This window comes from Dermochelys coriacea, chromosome 1, assembly GCF_009764565.3.
Source record: "Dermochelys coriacea isolate rDerCor1 chromosome 1, rDerCor1.pri.v4, whole genome shotgun sequence".
Lineage (NCBI taxonomy): Eukaryota > Metazoa > Chordata > Testudines > Dermochelyidae > Dermochelys > Dermochelys coriacea.
Genome location: NC_050068.2, coordinates 217863963 through 217883206, shown reverse-complemented (window position 1 = coordinate 217883206; position 19244 = coordinate 217863963). Strand labels below are relative to the sequence as shown.

The window sequence follows — 19244 nt, the reverse complement described above, 5'->3', positions numbered from 1 at the left end:
TTATTAATTAATCCAGAGTATGTATTAATACCTGGGGGGGCAAATAGCTGTGCATATCTCTCTATCAATGTTATAGAGGGCAAACAATTTATGAGTTTACCCTGCATACGCTTTATAAAGGGTAACATGGATTTATTTGGGGTTTGGACTTCATTGGGAGCTGGGCATCTGAGTGTTAGAGACAAGAACACTTCTTAAGCTGCTTTCATTTAAGCTTGCAGTTTGTGGGACGTGATTCAGACCTGGGTCTGTGTTTGTAGCCGGTAAGCATGTCTGGCACAACCAGGCAGGGTTCTGGAGTCCCAAATTGGCAGGGAAGTCAGGGGAAGAAGTAGTTTTGGCACATCAGTTGGCAGCCCCAAGGGGGTTTCTGTGATCCAACCCATCACAATGGCATAGTCGAGCAGGATCTGTGCACAGCTGATTGCTTTTAGATACTGGTAGTGATTTTAAGTGAGTTTTGGGTGTGGTGGCTGGAGAACAGACAAAGTGGTTACTGGTTTGTTATTTTCTGTTTGATTATTTTGGGGAAGGGAATAGAGGCAGGAAAATCAGCAACATGAGTGAGAGTGAGGCTCAGAAAAAGCTAGAACTGCACAGGTTGCAAATGGCTGAGAAAGAAAATGAACATAAAAGACTGATGGAATTAAAATAAATGGAATTTAATGCAGAAACAGCCAGGAAGGAGGCTGCCTACAAGAGAGCTATGGAGGCAGAGGCAGCCAGAGAGGAGGCTGCCCACAAAAGAGACCTGGAGTTAAGAGACAGAGAAATACAGGCCCAGATTGAGGCCCAGAAGCATGAACTGGCCTGGTTTATGGACAAAACCCTCTAGCTGCTGGCTCCACTTCCCCAAAAATCCACAGATGGGAGCGACTATGTCCACAATATGATGAATCCAATGATATTGCCAAATATTTCATCACCTTTGAGAGACTGTGCACCCTCCATGCAATCCCTGAAGATCAAAAGATGACCACATTGATAGCAAAATTGACTGGCAGAGCTTTGGACATATTCAATAAGATGCCTATTGATGATGCTTCAAACTATGGTAAATTTAAGGAACTGGTTTTTAAACAGTTTCAGGTTACACCTGAAACCTACAGGGTTAAATTCAGAAGTCTTAAGAGGGGATCTGGACTGAGTAATGTGGTTTATGTAAATGAAATGAGAGATTTGGTAGATAAGTGGGTGAGAGGGAAAGGCATTACAAGCTTTGAAAGAATGTGTGATTTGGTTACTCAGGAACAATTCCCAAATATGTGCAGTGATGATGTAAAACAGTATTTGTGGGGCAAAAGGTGAATGCAGTGGATGAATTAGCTGGGTTTGCAGACTCTTGTAAGCAAGCAAAAGCTGCAATTAAGCATAAACCACTGGCAGAGGGGTGCAGGGTGGGGGAAAAGCAAAATCACCATTTTACCCCTGGGAAAAAGGAGGCTGGGTGTTCACCTCCCCATTCCCCTGTTACTAGTCCCAAGTCTCCTGTACCAGCAGAGAAGCCTAAGAGGTGCTATCCTTGTAAGTCTACTGAGCACCTGAGGAATAATTGCCCTTTGCTAAGAGAGAACAGGCAGCAGGTAACACATGAAGCTGCTGCTTCTCAGAGCCCGGCTGCTGCCTCTTTCCACACAGGATTTGTAAAGGTTGCTTCCACACAATCAAGCAGTGATCATAAGCATGCTGTTAAACTTAATGGAAAAGTACTTGTCGGATTGAGAGATACGGGTGCTGAGATGTCTGTGGTCAGGATCCAGGAGAAGGATTTGTTGCCAGGGAAAATGGCAGAATTAGAACTGGTGGGAGGTTACAAAGTCCTTGCACCTTTAGCTAAAGTACACATACAAACTAGTGATTTGCAGGCTGAACTGACTGTTGCAACAGTGGCACACAATTTTGTATCATTTCTACTGGGGAATGATTTCTTTAATGTGGCAGAATCTGTCCCAGGGTTTGTTGGCAGTAAGAAGGAATCTTGTGCTAACAGCCCTGGAGGTGGGGGGAGGCGGTGACATCACAAGGACGACTGGGGGACTAGGAGGGTGTCTCTTAAACTCCTCTGTAGCAGTAAAGAATGCAGCTTTGGGGGCAGGGATGGTTGTAACCAGTTCCTGTAGCCCCAGGGCTTAAGGCAAGTTCCAAAGGGAAGGGCTGGAGGAAGTCAGTTCCTGCCCCATAATCATCTTCCCGGGGGAGGGGAATGTTCCACCTTGTAGCAGGGAGGCCACCCCAGCTGCTGACTGCAAGGAAGTTGCAGGTCAGCGGGGGACAGGGCCTGCCCTGGGGTGCACAGAGACATGTGTCCCGAAGGTGGAAGTTGGAGTCCTGGTGACCGCTGTGGTGGGAACAGACCCCAAGGACTCTGTAGCTGGAAGCAAGCCCAACCTGAGGAAAAGGGGGGAAGCATGTCTGGCACAACCAGGCTGGGTTCTGGAGTCCCAAACTGGCAGGGAAGGCAGGGGAAGAAGTAGTCTTGGCACATCACTTGGCAGCCCCAAGGGAGTTTCTGTGATCCAATGAGTAACAACCACATTCTAAATCCATCATATACACACTAGAGATGGGTCGCAAGCAAACCCCTGATTTGAACACACAAAACTAAGGGAAAGTTCAAATTCTGATCCAAACTTTGCATTGTGGACTTGTGTTTCATCCACAGAGCCTTTGATGCATTAATTACATCAACACTTGTGCTAGTGACCATGGCAAGAGAGTTACTTAAATGGAATTAAAATTGAATCATTTAAAATCAGATAGGAAAAAGCAATGGAAGGCCATTAAACAACCTTTCTGGGAATGAGGAAATAAGCCATGGGCTACTGTTCTCCCTTCCCAACTCTGAACCTTTGCTACATTCTCAAATCAAAACATTTGAAGGTTCTGAACTACATAGTGAACTTTATTGTTTTTCTGTGTTTTTGTTACATAGAATCATAGAATATTAGGGTTGGAAGAGACCTCAGGAGGTTATCTAGTCCAACCCCCTGCTCAAAGCAGGACCAACACCAACTAAATCATCCCAGCCAGGGCTTTGTCAAGCCGGGCTTTAAAAACCTCTGAGGATGGAGATTCCACCACCTCCCTAGGTAACCCATTCCAGTGCTTCACTACCCTCCTAGTGAAATAGTGTTTACTAATATCCAACCTAGACCTCCCTCACTGCAACTTGAGACCATTGCTCCTTGTTCTATCGTCCACCACCACTGAGAACAGCCCAGCTCCATCCTCTTTGGAACCTCCCTTCAGGTAGTTAAAGGCTGCTATCAAATCCCTTCCCCCGCCACTCTTCTCCTCTGCCGACTAAACAACCCCAGTTCCCTCAGCCTCTCCTTGTAAGTCATGTGCCCCATACCCCTGATCATTTTCGTTGCCCTCCGCTGGACTCTCTCCAATTTGTCCACATCCTTTCTGTAGTGGGGGCCCAAAACTGGATGCAGTACTCCAGATGTGGCCTCACCACTGCTGAATAGAAGGGAATTATCACTTCCCTTGATCTGCTGGCATTGCTCCTACTAATGCAGCCCAATATGCCATTAGCCTTCTTGGCAACAAGGGCACACTGCTGACTCGTATCCAGCTTCTTGTCCACTGTAATCCCAGGTCCTTTTCTGCAGAACTGCTGCTTAGCCAGTCTGTCCCCAGCCTGTAGTGGTTCATGGGATTCTTCTGTCCTAAGTGCAGGACTCTGCGCTTGTCCTAGTTGAACCTCATCAGATTTCTTTTGGCCCAATCCTCCCATTTGTCTAGGTCACTCTGGACCCTATCGCTACCCTCCAGCATATCTATCTCTCCACCCATCTTAGTGTCATCTGCAAACTTGCTGAGGGTGCAATCTATCCCATTGTCTAGATCATTAATAAAGATGTTGAACATATTTTGTTCTGGCTGAGATTGAAAGCCTATGTCTCCATCTCTCTCCAATGAGAGCATGGCAGCTATTTTGTTATAACTTGGTTTATGGAGCGGTTGCAAGGAGCATGGAGGGAAAGCTTCTCTGCATGGCTGGAAGGGCCAGAATTGTAACTAGCCATTTTAGTACCCCGGGTGAGCAAGCATTTTTGTGCCCCCTAGAGGCAATGTTTGGGGGCACACGCCCCCTCCCCCAGATTTCTGTCTTCCATTAAGCTAGGGTTACCAACTTTCTAATTGCACAAAACCAAACACCTTTGCCCCACCCCTTCCCCGAGGCCCCTCCCCTACTCTGCCTCTTATCTGAGGCCCTGCCCCCACTGACTCCAGCCCCCCTCCCTCAGTTGCTCACTCTCCCCCTCCCTCACTCACTTTCACTGGGCTGGGGCAGGGGGTTGGAGTGCAGGAGGAGATGAGGGCTCTGGCTGGAGATGTGGTCTCTGGGGTGGGCCTGGGGTCAAGGAGCTTGGGATGTGGGAGGGGGCTCAGGGATGGGGCAAGGGGTTGGGTGTAGGTGCGGGGTCTGGGAGGGAGTTAGGGTGCAGAAGGGGGTTCTAACCGGGGGCAGGGGGTATGGGCTCTGGTGAGGCGGCTCTTACCTGTGGCAGCTCCCAGTCACTGATGCAGCTGGGCTAAGGCAGGCTTCCTGCCTGCCCTGGCTCTGTGCTGCACCCAGAAGCAGCTGTCATGTCCGGCCCCTAGGCAGAGGCATGGCCAGGTGGCTCTGTGCAGTGTGCACTGTCCGTGCCCACAGGTGCTGTCCCTGCAGCTCCCATTGGCCATGGTTCCCAGCCAATGGGAGCTGCAGAGCTGACGCTGGAGGCGGGGGGTTGTGCACGGAGCTTCCCTGACCGTCCCTGCACCTAGGGGTCATAGGGATATGCCGGCCGCTTCTGGGAGCCGAGCGGAGCCAGGGCAGGCAGGAAGTCTGCCTGAGCCCTGCTGTGCCACCGACCAGACTTTTAATGGCCCGATCAGCGGCGCTGACTGGAGCTGCCAGGGTTCCTTTTTGACTGGGTGTTCTGGTCAAAAACTGGACACTTGGCAACTGTACATTAAGCACAGAGGTTTTAGGGCACACCCCACAGTTCGAAAACTGTCAACTCCTGCCAGAAAACTGTCACCTCCTGCCACTTCTATCTATCTGCCATCTCTGAACACAGAACAAATTAATTATATATGGAGCCTTTTACACAAATCATTATTATTTTATTGCTGTTTATTTGCATGGCAACAATAGCCTGCTAAATACTCATCTCCATAATCAGGTCCTTTCCAAAATGCTGTCTGGAGTTAAATAATACGAGCAATCACAATTGGAACAGATGAGAAATCCCATTAGCTGCCCTTCTGAGTGATGTTTTCAGGATTTGTAGCATCTGTGAAACATAAAAAGGGCTCTACTCAGAATCCCACACACAAATGCCTTTTAAGGGGAGAAGGAAAATGCCTTATCTAAATTTCCAGTGATGAAACATTGAAGTCACAAAATTGGGCAGGGTCACAAGACTGTTTTTGGTTTTTTTGCTTATTACAGGACCTGGGCGGGGTCTTGTCTGGCTCAGTTCCTCCCTAATATCCGCACCTCCCAGCAGAAACCATAAATAGATTGCTCTAAGGCAGCTCCTCAGCAGAGAGATATTGCAAATTGCACAGAGCAAAAAATTACAGAGACGGTTCCAGATATTCTATTGTGTGGGAAGCAAATACACGACATCTGAGAGATCGTCAACGACTTCATTAAGAGGGGGCTGTGGGTGTGCGGTGTCTTGACATTCCTTGGCATTTATCAAGGACCATGGAGAGCAAAAAGGTAACTACAGCAGATCTTTTTCTCCTTGTCTTTATATTTTTAGTCTGCTTGTGAATGGTTTTGTTGTTCAGTGTGTGCCTTGGTTTGAACATGGTTGCGTGTGTTCATCCAGCATTTATACATTCTGGGTTAGTGCTACCCAATTTGTCTGACTTGTGAAATCCTCGGCCTGGCTTGTTGAAAACGTTTTGAATCGTTGGGCATCCCTTTGTAGGAAGTGTCTTTACAGATAACATCATGGTGTTTGATTATTATTACTATCTCTTTTACTATTTTATTTGTCTGCCTTTTGAGCAGATGAAAGGTCTATAATCAAACACTGAATGTGCATGAGGGCGAGCCTTTGCTATGATTATTTAAGGATGACTCTGAGAAAGTGGCAGCCATAGGGGATGCACAGTAGGGGGAGGGGAAGATGTTTATGTAGGGTTGTTGCAAGTCATGGCATTTGTTTGGGTACATTTTTGTGGTTCTGGTTTTTCAAAATATTGCTTTCCTTATCATGTTTTATTTGGCATGAGATCTATTGTGCTGGCCGAATGAGAGCCATTTGTCTTTAGGTTGACCAAGAAGACAATGTGTTTGTGATGAGAAAAGGGCAATTTCTCTTAAAGGGTTTTTGAAGGCTATTTTTAAAGAAAAAATGAGTAGCCTTCCGATTTCAACCAAGAGAACGTGGCAGGTTCACTCCCTGTCACGACACTGAGCTAGAGAGCCTTTGTGGGCAGCATCATTGATGGGCGTCCATGCGTGTTGTGTGCATTAATCTGTGAACTAATTAATTGTGTGTGTTTGAAAACATCAAGGATAAAAAGCATGCATTGGTGGCTGGGGAAGAGACAGTGAGGGAGGGAGAGTGGCATCAAATAACTGATTGATGCTGGTGCTCATTGAAGGATACCTGGGGTTACTGCTCTCGTAGGGGTATTCAAGTAGTCATCAGTTTATAAAACCAAGCCTTTCTTTCCCTTTTCCTGGGACAAGAGGAAAGTGTGAGGGCATGAGGGAGGGAACTCTGAACAAGCATCCCAGTCAAGGTCATTTAGAGGAGAATAAAGAAACTGCTCCAGTTGAGGTCAATGAGTGCTACTATTCTGGGTTTCCAGCCAATGAAAAGTAAGAAAACTGGTGGGAAATGTCTCCCCTCAATAATATACATGCAGTCAGATACCATTGTCTGTGAGAGGGAGGGGTATGGGTGGTGTTTTGAATTCCCCGCCAGCGTCTAAGCCTCATCTCTGTCACTATGGTTTGTGTAGATCCCACCCTGGTATTTCTGAGCTCCATGGATATGCTGCTGGCTGGAGAGAATATACATTAGATCATAGTCCTATCACCGCAGGGTTGGAAGGGGTGAGACCATGTCATGTATACCTGAGCGTGAGACTGGCTGTGTAATACAAAGAAATAGATTAGAAAAGGCAGGAGGCATGAAATGTGGTGTGGAATATATAAGAATTATACCATCTATAGTATGTGTGTGTATACTATGTAAGCAAAGTGACAGGTTTCAGAGTAGCAGCCGTGTTAGTCTGTATTCACAAAAGAAAAGGAGTACTTGTGGCACCTTAGAGACTAACAAATTTATTAGAGCATAAGCTTTCGTGAGCTACAGCTCACAAATGCATCCGATGAAGTGAGCTGTTGCTCACGAAAGCTTATGCTCTAATAAATTTGTTAGTCTCTAAGGTGCCACAAGTACTCCTTTTCTTTATGTAAGCAAAGAATGCCTATGATATATCGTGCCCAGATGGGTCTTGTGGAGCTGGAGACTTGGCCTGGACATTGAGTAAGCCATGGCAATGCAGGATGCTCTTTTGCTTAAGGCACTGAACTGAAAAATGGAAGATCTGAGTTTTGTTCCCAGATGCACTGTGACCCAGGGCACTTATTCTCTCTGTACCTCAGTTCCTCATCTTCAACATAGAGGGAATAATAATTCCTACCTCAGAGCGGTGTTGTGAGGATAAATCCATCAATATCTGTGAGATATTTGGGCGCTAGCCCTGCATCCAACAAGCTTCTAGGTGGCACTAATCTAGGCCTTTTCAGAACTCATTGACCCCAAGGGAATGAGAGAGCAAAGCTAAATCTGAATCTTCTACATGACAGCACAGAGGGAATCAAGTCTGACCTTGTAGCACTCCCAGTCTCTGCTGGCCCCAGGCGAGAGTATCAGAAATTGGGAATGGAAATATTACACTGGTCTCCACATTATTCCCAGTCCTCACTGGCCTTAGAGAGTGAAAACTAGGGCTGGGAATGCACATTGTTAACACCTTTGGAAAAGTTCCCAGTCCCTAGTGAATGAGAAACCAAAATAGGGTATTAAGGATGGAACTTCTGAAGTGTTGCCAACTCAAAGCATTCAAAAATTATCAGTCAGCATCCCAAAATTGTGAGATTTTAAAACTATGAAAAATGTTGCACACTTTTTATTTGGTTTTTGGTTTCTGAGTCTTAGAGTTCACATGGGTCATATTTTCCAGCTTTGGTTGGCAGCCAGGGCTAGAAACATACTTTTTACTTTAATGAAAACTGAGAGTCTGATATAATTACTTGACTCCAGGAGCTGGGGCTTTAAGAAATACATGAAATATTGAGAGCCTTGCGAAAAAGATCAGAAGAGTTGGGAGTACTGCCGTCTACCCTGCCATGCAGAGTTTTAACACCATCAGCCTTTGGTTCAGGGAGTAAAATCCCAGTATGGGAAAAGAAATCCAGGTCTCCTGCATGGCAGTGCAGAGAGCTAATCCCTCAGGGCACTAGATCTGGCCTCCACTGTAATAAAGGTATTAATTTTAGGAGTACTGAGTCTTATATTTATTTAGTGGCCCCAGTCACATCGCATGGGAAATGTTTACAAAACATGCCAGGGGTCAGAATCTACTTCTAAATGAAGCATATAAACCAAAAAATAACAGCCACTAGCTAGTACAGCCAATTAAGAAATGCAAATAGAGGATGGAGAGCAGGGTGTATAACTGGAACCTCTGACAGGTGAGATAAGCATCCTGCCTCTAATTCAATATCTGTCAATAACTGTCTGTGAACCTCAGTGGGTCTCTGAACTTCTTGTTCTCAGAACAGTTCCTCCTACAATGGCTTGCTGAGCTGCTGATGTGGCTCCACCACTTCACATTTGCTGCACCTGTTTTCCGTTGTCACTGACTGGGTGAGCATGTGTTCCATCGGCCAGCACAGGACCATTCTCAGTGGCATTCTGGGTATCCTCAAAACATGCAGCACCAGTGTCCCGCTTGGATTTGTTGAGGTGTTTTCTGTTCCTTCAGTAGGACTGGTTCTTGAAATGTCTGTACCATATGATCTTTGTGTGGATAGTTTGCTATTACATTGGCAGGTTCCTAGCCAATTTTATTTTATTTCTGACCCCATGTAATCAGGATGTGACACACATGGGTGTCCTGTCACATGACAGGGCTGAGTATACATGTGCTCCCATGATTAGCATTATATCCAGTATTCCCGGCCCATGTTGGCCCAGGATAATGAAAGATTAAGACTGGGGATGGAACCCTACTCTCCCAAGCGACCCATAGGGGGCACTAGACCTGGCTTCTGAGGAGCTCGTAGCTGAGATTGTTGTGTTAAACAGAGTAACAATTTGTGTGGAAAATATGAAAAAATAATTAAATGACTGATTTTTTCCTCTCTCTCTTCAGAAAATTACTTGTCCCCTTCTCTGTGCTGTTTCCATTGCAGCCATCGGATCGCTCCAGTTTGGATACAACACGGGTGTCATCAATGCACCTGAGAAGGTGAGAGAGAGAGAGCCCTCTGGGTTTCGACATAGCCGGGTGATCTCATCTCTTCCATAGAGCTCATTCTGCCCCAAAAGATGGTGCTGAGGATCATCTTAGAGGCAGGGAGAGAGGGAAGGTCATCGAGGAGCTAGTGGGTGAATGGTTTGTCTCTCCTATTTGAAGTGCAAAGGAAGAGAGGGGACCATCCCTTTTATTGCAGGGGAAGAGGAGGAAGAGGGTCACCTTTATGTTTTGGTGAGGAGAGATGGAGTAAAGAGGGTCATTGTCCCACTTCATGTACAGGAGGGATAAAAGGAGAGGGGTCAGTTTGCCATTTCAGGCAGGTAGGGAGTGATGGGGCCATTTATGAGGTACAGTGGGAGTGTGGATGGCATCTCTGTCTCATCTGGACATCCAGAGGGAAAATTATGAAGGGACACCATCTTGTTTGGGGCAGTTGGAAGCCTTGTCCCTGCATGTTTTGGATGTAGGTAGAGGGAAAGCACGAAAGTGGGGTATCCCTGTCTTCCAAAATACACAGGAATATGGGAGTGAAGTTGCTCCCTTCATTTTGGGGATGCAGAGGGAGGCTGGAGTGGAGTTTGTGCCTCCATTTTGCAGTAAAGGGGAAAGGAGGGGAAAGCCAAACTGGAACATTGGCATAGAGGAGTCATTAGAACCAGGAAAGGGAAGGGACTGGGCATATGGAGAGTTTGGGGAGAATCTATAACCCTCCTGCCAATCTAGTTTTCTATCCAGATTCCACCCCTTTAAAATAATTTACTTTGGGGAATATCCCCACCAAAACGATGTGTCCCTGCTGCCAGTCTGCCATCGTTCAAACCACAGAAACCTTCTCACCCTCCCTTATAGATTGGGATGAAGCATACTGACAGGAGTGGGGGCTGTTCTGAGTCACAGAACAGCCCTTTCAGGGGTTGGAGGGGACAGCAAAGAGCTGAGAGAGGGATGCATGGGATTATGGTTTCCCCTGTTGATTTGGGGATTCATCTCTCAGGTTTTCTCCTATCTATCTATCTATCTATCTATCTATCTATCTATCTATCTATCTATCTATCTAATCTAGTTTCATATTAAGATCAAAGTGGAGGCTTGGTGGGGGGTGTGACTGTCTGGGGAAATTCCAGCCAAGTAATTTGTAAATTACACCACCAAGAAAAAAAAAAAGAAATGAAAAATGTAGGCGGGTTTTTTTTTCTTGTAAACCAGATGAGCTAAACCTCATGCAAAAAAGTGAGTCACGTCTGCCACATCCACCCTGTCTCCCGGAATACAGATGTCATAACCAGAGAGAGGGGTGTGCAGTCAAACTAGCGTCTTGCTGCCACCTGCTGGGAGCACATGATGTGAAACTCGGGCCCTGCAACACCTTGTAATCAGACAGGGTATCTATCCGAAAACTTAGCAACAGGAAAAGTTCTCTCACCTCCCATCTCATCCATCCTAGAAGACAATGCAGGATAGTTCCCTGGAGTGCTTCAGGATTTCATTCAGTCTCTTGGGGAAACTATTTCACAGTCTCACATACCCCTCGCAGCTGGGGAATGTATCCTGATACCAGAAATGTTCCCATTTGTGAGAAAACATTTCCCTTTGCTCATTTTAGTCCCATTGCTGCTATTTCTCCTCACTTAGACCTACTGTCACCCGAGGGACCCTCCTTGCTGTCTACATCCTTCTGCTACTTACAGAGAGTTAGCCTTATCTCCTTAATCATCTCTTGCCCAATCTCATCATACTAAGTAAATCAGTCTCTCCATCCTCTTAATCATGTCCTACTGCTCTTCTCTGAGCTTCTCTCCCTCTGAAACTTTGGATTCCTCTTCAGCTATCCTGACCCACCTTAGCTTCTCTACTTCCAAATGTCTGAGATCTCTCCCCACCACCCTGACTTTGTGACAAAAGAACCCCCTGATCTCATACAGAGCTCCCTCTCTCCCACAGTACATTATATTTGATTGTAACCCCTCTCTCCTCCCATTTCTGGTGGGTGTTTTCTCCCATGCAGATTATTCAGGCATTCTTCAATCAAACATTGGAGTTCCGGAGTGGGACCCCAACCTCCTCCAAGCTTCTGATCTCGCTGTGGTCCTTCTCCGTTGCCATCTTCTCCGTGGGAGGGATGATTGGTTCCTTCTCTGTTGGACTTTTTGTCAACCGATTTGGAAGGTACATTAGGAAGGGGGTCTAAGCCACTATGGAGTTTGTCTCTGAATGATGGGATATTGGAAGGATTAGGAGAAATTATTTCTCTCCAAAAAATTGGACCAATGGACCAGAGAAGGAGGGTAGGTTGGGGAAAAGGGACTGATTCCTGCAAGGGCAAGACAGTGGGAGAGAGAGAGGAAAAGAAGCAGACAAAGGGAGTGAGGCACAAAGGGAAGGCTGAGTGGGGAAGTGTGCCCCAGGGAAGGGGGATCTGGCTGGGCATATTACTTCTGCAATTTTCTCGCTATCATTGCCCATCAATAACCCCTGACCTATGCTAATGTCTCTCTCCTTGGCAGGCGGAATTCCATGCTACTGGTGAACATCCTGGCCGTCATAGGTGGCATCCTGATGGGCTTTTCCAAGATGGCAAAAGCAATAGAGATGCTGATCCTTGGCCGCTTTATCATTGGCCTCTTTTGTGGCCTCAGCACTGGCTTTGTTCCCATGTACATTAGCGAGATCTCACCCACCGCCCTGCGTGGTGCCTTTGGCACTCTCAACCAGCTGGGCATTGTTGTGGGCATCTTGGTGGCACAGGTAAGCCTGATATTGACTCTCAATGGCTGTTGGGGAGGGCACTGAAGGTTTTATGGGCTAAAAGGCTGCTCCACGGGTATCATTAGAGGGGGATGTGACCTCATGGACCATTCTATAGTCACCATGGAGAGGAATGGGTGGGTTGAATAACTAACTGACCATACTACTGTAATTCTTGAGGGGGAGAAAGGATAAAGACTTAATTTTCAACACAGGGGAATATCTCGTAATATTTCTTTCTCTTCTTGTTCGCTGGATTAGATTTTTGGCTTGAAGGAGATCATGGGGAGTGAGAGCCTCTGGCCACTGCTTTTGGGGTTCACTATTATCCCAGCCATCCTGCAGTGTGCTGCTCTGCCCTTCTGCCCTGAGAGTCCCCGTTTCCTGCTGATCAACAAGATGGAGGAAGAGAAAGCGCAAGCAGGTGCGTGGACACTTCTAAATGACATCACAGGACAGCTAATGGTCAGCCCAGTCACCACAGTCCTCCTAGCCTGAACTGAACTTAGGGGAATGGAAGATGAGGAGTGATATGAGAACCTGGATCTCCTGCACAATAGTGTAGACAGCTGATCCCCAGAGGTCACCAGACCTGCCCTCCGCAGTACACCCAGCCTGCACGAGTTCCAGAATGTGTGAGAGAATGGTAACTGATCTGGGGTCTGCTGCATGGCAATGCAAAATCATAGAATCATAGAAATGTAAGAGAGGAAGGAACCTAGAGACGTTGTCAAGTTCACCCCTCTGAGCTGCGGCAGGGCCAAATATACCTAGACCATCCCTGACAGGTGTTAGCCCAACCTGTTCTTAAAAATCTCCAGTGATGGGGATTCTACAACCTCCTCGGAAGCATATTCCAGGTTTTAACTACCCTTATAGTTAGAAAGGTTTTCCTAATATTTAACTTGTATCTCCCTTGCTGCAGATTAAGCCCATTACTTCTTGTCCTACCTTCTTACCTGGTCCCTCTGAGGCATCAGGCTTGCCCAGCAGGCTTGCCCATCAGGGTGCTCCCAGCACATTCTTGATGAGAGTAAGAAGTCCAGAATTTACATGGCCTAGTGTAGAATGATAGGGGCCTAGGACAACAGGTTTGTCCCCTCCCAATCTTTGGAAAATAAAGTGCTTGAGACTAGGAAAAGAGGTCTTCCTCATGGTATCACTGGACTCAGCCTCTGCTGTGCTCCTAAGTAGCCCCAAGGTGAGTGTGTGAACAGGAGCAGGAATCAAATGTAGGTCTCCAGCTCAGAGGCACAGATCACTAGGCCTGACATCACCTGTGCTCCTGACACATTTAGCTCCAGGTTGAACAGGAGGCCAGGACCAGGAATAGAGCCTTAATCTGTCCCACATAGCCAGGCAGAATATTAACTTCTAGGGGGTCCAGTCTTCACAGCATTTGATCCCCCCTTGGAGAGTTGGAGACTAGGGCTGGGAGTGGAACTCAAGCCTCTCGTTGGCTGGGGCATGTAAATTGATGACATCTCATGTATTCTATGTGTGGTTCTTCCCTGTAGTTCTCCAGAAGCTCCGTGGTACACAGGATGTGGCCCAAGACATCCAAGAGATGAAAGAGGAGAGCACCAAGATGTCCCAGGAGAGGAAAGCAACAGTGCTGGAACTCTTCCGCTCGCCGAATTACCGCCAGGCCATCATCATTGCCATCATTCTCCAGCTCTCCCAGCAGCTCTCAGGCATCAATGCTGTAAGTCAGCTTCTGTTTCACTTCTTGGGCTCAATTCTCTTGCTGCTGCATATGAGTGTCTCCCATTGACTTCAATGAGAGTCAGCCAGATACAACGCAAAAGAATCTGGGCTCCTGGGCTCCACTTCCTTTCTTCAGTTGAGGTCAATTTTTGTGATACTCCCTGCCAAAAAGAGCTCCCTGAAATATTCAGCTGCCTTATGACCTCATCAGGTACTGAAGGCATGTTATAGCTCACCCCTGGAAGCAGGTCACTTGGAGTCAAGGGAGATCCATAAAACCTTCCGTGACCTCAGGAACTCATCAGGATCCGATTGTGTGTTATAGCTCAGCTCTAGAAAGGGGCTGCTCAGCACATCAAAGGAGATGTGTAGCTAGGAACTAGGATGACCACCTCCATTTCACGGATAACTATATGAACAAGAGGGAACAAAGATTATTTTAAAGGGACGCTTCCCTACAGTGGGTTTTTTTTTTCATGGAAAATTGTTATACCTGTGTATGACAATGAATGGTCCTTGCATTGCAGGATCATGGATTGAAATATATACCTTTTTGTCTGAGCTCATATTGGACACATGGAGAGATAGGCATGAAAATAAGGGGCATCCCTTCAGGTGCAGGAACTTGTAACCATATCCAATTGCTTCTTCTACTCCTAGGTGTTCTATTACTCCACGGGGATTTTCGAAAAAGCTGGTGTCAAGCAGCCTGTCTATGCCACCATTGGTGCTGGTGTGGTTAACACGGTCTTCACTGTCGTATCGGTAAGTAGTGCTGCAGAGAGCGGTTGGTGAGATGATGGCTGGTGTTGATCTGCATGGAGAGAGATTTTGGGGAAAATAGTTATCCTGGAGCCAGTTTTTTTCTCTTCAGCCAAACTGTGGCTGAGATTTGCAGAAGGGAGAGGGGAGGCACAAAGGGAAGTGTGAAAGAGCAGGAGAGAAGAGCATGGCAGAAGGAGGGAATGTGAGCATACTAGAAGAAGGAAAGAGGGAGAGAAGGGTGAGATAGAATGGTATAGAAGAGATGTGGACAAGGGTAAAAGTCAAAGGAAGAAGAGGGGGAGGAAAGAGTGGGGAAAGAGATAGAAAACGCTGGGTGAAGGGGTAGGGAGAGACATAGTATTCTATATTTCCATCCATTTAAGCTGCCACTGACCACATGAGCACTGGAGAGGTGGAGGTAAATGGCAGATAAACCCCTTGGGGATGGGGGTGCAGAGCTTGTTATGATGTGGAGCCAGCCCCTTTGGCTGTTGCTTTCTAATCTAATGTTTTTCTCTCCTGCCACTTTTGCAGCTGTTCCTGGTGGAGCGTGCAGGGCGCAGGACCCTTCATTTGGTCGGCTTGGGTGGCATGGCTCTCTGTGCCATTCTCATGACCGTAGCTTTGACACTTAAGGTGAGTTGACAACAATCAAATTGCCCATTCTTGTAGAGTTGAGATGTCATTAGGGACACAGAGGGAAACTGAGGGGACCCAAAGGTAAAGGAAAGGGCATCTTCGGAGGGATTGGGATGAGTATGGAGACAGGGGACTCTTGAGTATAAAGAAAGGAGAATCTATAGTGGGGGTACAGCTTGGATTAGGCGGAATATACATTCCTATACAGCAGGAACTATATACCACGATTAAGGACATAGAGATATTGGAGCACGTGTTCTGTTATCCCATGTTTGCTTGTCAAATTGCAGCTATTCATGTTTCTCTCCCTTGCAGGATGTTTTGAGCTGGATTAGTTATATCAGCATCGTTGCTATCTTTGGCTTTGTGGCCTTTTTTGAAATTGGCCCCGGTCCTATTCCCTGGTTCATTGTGGCTGAACTCTTCAGTCAAGGTCCCCGTCCTGCAGCTGTGGCAGTGGCTGGTTGCTCCAACTGGACCTCCAATTTCTTGGTGGGAATGCTCTTCCCCTATGCAGAGGTAAGGACATAATCTGGTAAGCACTGTGTTGAGCTGATTGTTAGCTACTGTTAAGAGAGTACTGCAGTTTAAACAACATCCCCTTTCCTTTGCTTTCACTTAATGTTTATAATCCACAAATAGCTGGACACTTAGTCAACATAGCCAATCAACATAGCCCCCTTTGAAAGCCACAATTTTTGTGAGTCACGATAGTATTCAAAGTTCAGAATCAAGCTTTAAGAATCCCTTAAATGGCCTGGGGTGTTCCTTTAAAAATACTACGTTAAAAGTAAATAAGTCCATATTTTGGGGAGGGTGTTGTGATTCTGAGTTTAGGAGATAATGACTGTACCTTGATTTTAGGCCTATGCACTTTTCAAATTATAACCTTTCCCTTCTTTCCCCCCTGTAGAAATTGTGTGGTCCCTATGTCTTCATCATCTTCATTGTTTTCCTGGTCATCTTCTTTGTTTTCACCTTCTTCAAAGTCCCAGAGACCAGGGGCAGGACTTTTGAAGACATTTCCAGGGGCTTTGAAGGACAAGTGGAAGGAAGTGGCACCATTGCAGCAGTGGAGAAAAGCCCCATGGTGGAACTGAAGGGCATAGAGTCTGCTAATGATGTTACCTCAAATATTTAATGCACCCCTTCTTGATCCTTTTTCATTGTTAAAGAAATAAGCAGAGAGTCTTTCAAGGACTGGGCAGAGATATACGTCAGGAGAAAATCTAGAACAATTTAAAAATTGCTGCTATTTTATTCTTCCCCTCGCACTACTCCCTTCCACATTTCTGCCAAGCCCTGCCAGGGTTAAGATGGTCCAAAGTGGGAAGGGCTCATCTGCTTTCAACACTGGAGGGCATCAGGAGCAAAAATAACCTCATCTCCACCTGTTATGCACTTGAGGAGGAGAACATATGGGCAATATTTTTGCTGTTATCACCTTTAATTGCTCCTAGGGATTAAGGTATTTTTGTGCATAGCAACCTCTTATGTTTTTTAAACTTACTATTATTTTTGTATAGTGAGCTAAAGCAACCAAACAACTCCACAGTGCCGGCTCTTCCCACTTTTAATTCAGTTCCACTGTGTGTATGCAGTATTACACTGGAATTTAATGTAATTACCAAAATGCAAAAAGCCATCATGTCATATTTACTGTCTGGTGGGTGCCTCAGGAGAAGGAGACCAAGTTACCACAGAGGGTTCTTTTTCCCTTTTCTTTTTTGTACAGCTAGTCTGAAAGCTCAGTTTTACCTTGGTTTATTTATTTGTGTGTCAATTTAGTTGTAAATATTTATTTTTTTTAATATGTAAAAATATGTACAGATAATGAAGCAGAAGATGTTTATGATAAATAATTATTTTTAAGAGATGATGCTGTAGGTTTGAGGTGCAATAAAACCGTAAAGCAGAAATGTGGTACTAAAGAGAAAAATTGCACTCAGGTTGTACATGAAACGGAGCTGATTATGGCTCCATTAAAGGACATTTCTGTCCTCCAGACACAAATTTAAAAAAATTGAGTACTAGAGAGAATAAGCAAGTGACAGTATTTGTGTACATTCTTGTGGGTCCACCAACATTCTTATGTTCTTCAGGATTTTTTGGTGGCTATGTTAAATAATGGTCACAAGATTACTTGAAAATTGCAGTATTACAGCAAAAGGGCATTGTTATTTGACACTATTTTCAGTCACGATTAGTTCTTGTGGAGGCTGGGTGATTATTTCAGGCCAGACGCTCACTCATCCAACCCTCATTTCTTGAAATTTGGCTTCTCTGTTCCTCTTTTCTAACAGTAAAGGAACTCTGAAAGAGACAGATTGTAATTTAAAGAGATGTGTGTATAAAAAAAATTTCCAAAACTGTATATTCTTATCAATTGTTCGTATAGTTAAACTTTAGACAAATGTACATAGCATGAACCTTCTGGATACAGGACTAGTTATCCAAGACACGAAGGACTCTGTAAAGGTAGAAATGAAGGAATAGAGACCAAAGCTCCTGAACCTGATAGCCAGACGGAAAGATGTTTAGTCCATGGCTATAATGTAAATTTTTGCTACAGGGGCTGGGCTGTCCATTCTGGAGGCTCCAGGGAATACTGTAATGTATTGTGTGTGTGTGTGTGTGTGTGTGTGTGTACACTACTGCCCTCAACTAGATGGGATATGTCAGAGACATTCAGTTAATGATGGTCCCTCCTCCTGTCTCTTAGTTGCCAGAGGACTGAAAAGTTCCTTTAGCTTAGCAGAACAAGACTTAGTGCATATAGTACATTTGAATTGGAGGGTTGAGAGCTCTGTTTCACTGACTGGAATACTCAGTAGGGAGAAAGAAGGAGAGTCCAGTGTGGTTAGGCCCATTGACACTCCATCAACATCTGTGTAGGAAGTCCAAACTCAAACTCCAGCACTGAGCACCTCTGCATTTTTGGATTGAAACAAACTCTGGATCTGAATTAATAGCCTGGGTCCATTTACACCAAAGCTAGAATTACATGGCTGGACTTCATACAACATGCAGCTGGGAAGTTAGTATGCCTGACCTCATCCCATAGCTGGCTAAAGAAAACAAAAATACAACAATAGTCCCCAAATCATCTGAGGGCATATCTTGGTTATTGCCCCCAAGAACCATGCCCGAGGTTCCTTACCATGTATTCTCCAGGGTTTGCTCTAGTCTGAGTTTTAAATAACTCAAGTGATGAAGTCTCCACCCCTTCCCTTGTGGACAATGATTGCAAAGTCCGGTAAATTTTGCTGCTGGGAAATATTTCCTGTGATTTGACAAGAACATTTCCCTCCTCGCTCAATTTCATCAACTTACTCCTAGGTCTTCCACCCACACCCACCTTCCTCGGACTTCCTCTCCCTCCTTGCTGTTTACGTCTTTCAGAGTGTGTAGACGGTTATACTCCCCTCTTTCATCATTTGGCTAAATTATATAGATTTCATTCATTTGATTCTCCTCATAACTCTGATCCCTTAATCATTTGTGGAAGGTACAGCTTTCCGGTTGTATGTCTGTATCTAAGGAAAGGAAATTCCCCTCCAGCTGGGCATTAGAGCATTGCATACAGCACATCAGGGAGTTTGTATGATGCCTTGGACTTTCACTCTATCTTAGTTTGTCTCTTTCTCTCTCTCTTTCTCTATGTCTGCAGTATGAGTATTGCCGATGGATTTTATATGCTTAATTATTAATTTATGATTGTGTTACATGTTTCTAAAATAAAAACTGTGGATGTAAATATTACATATCTGCTTCTGGGTTTGTTTCCTCCCCTCATTCCAAACCAGTAATAGCACCAGTCCTTGGAACACACCCAGCTCTGCCAATGCTCTTCAGTCCTGCCCTGCAATTCCAGT

General features: G+C 45.5%; 1 protein-coding gene across 1 annotated transcript; it reads left to right on the top strand.

Annotated features, from left to right (window-relative positions):
* Positions 1–5331: 5331 nt before the first annotated feature.
* LOC119863089 (solute carrier family 2, facilitated glucose transporter member 3-like) lies at positions 5332–19131 on the top strand. The gene is made up of 10 exons (XM_038420855.2): positions 5332–5725; positions 9409–9504; positions 11519–11679; positions 12018–12258; positions 12520–12682; positions 13776–13963; positions 14626–14730; positions 15265–15366; positions 15685–15888; positions 16283–19131. Exons 1-10 carry the CDS (start codon positions 5711–5713, stop codon positions 16508–16510), a joined length of 1503 nt encoding a protein of 500 aa, XP_038276783.1. The 5' UTR covers positions 5332–5710; the 3' UTR covers positions 16511–19131.
* The last annotated feature ends 113 nt before the right edge of the window (positions 19132–19244 follow it).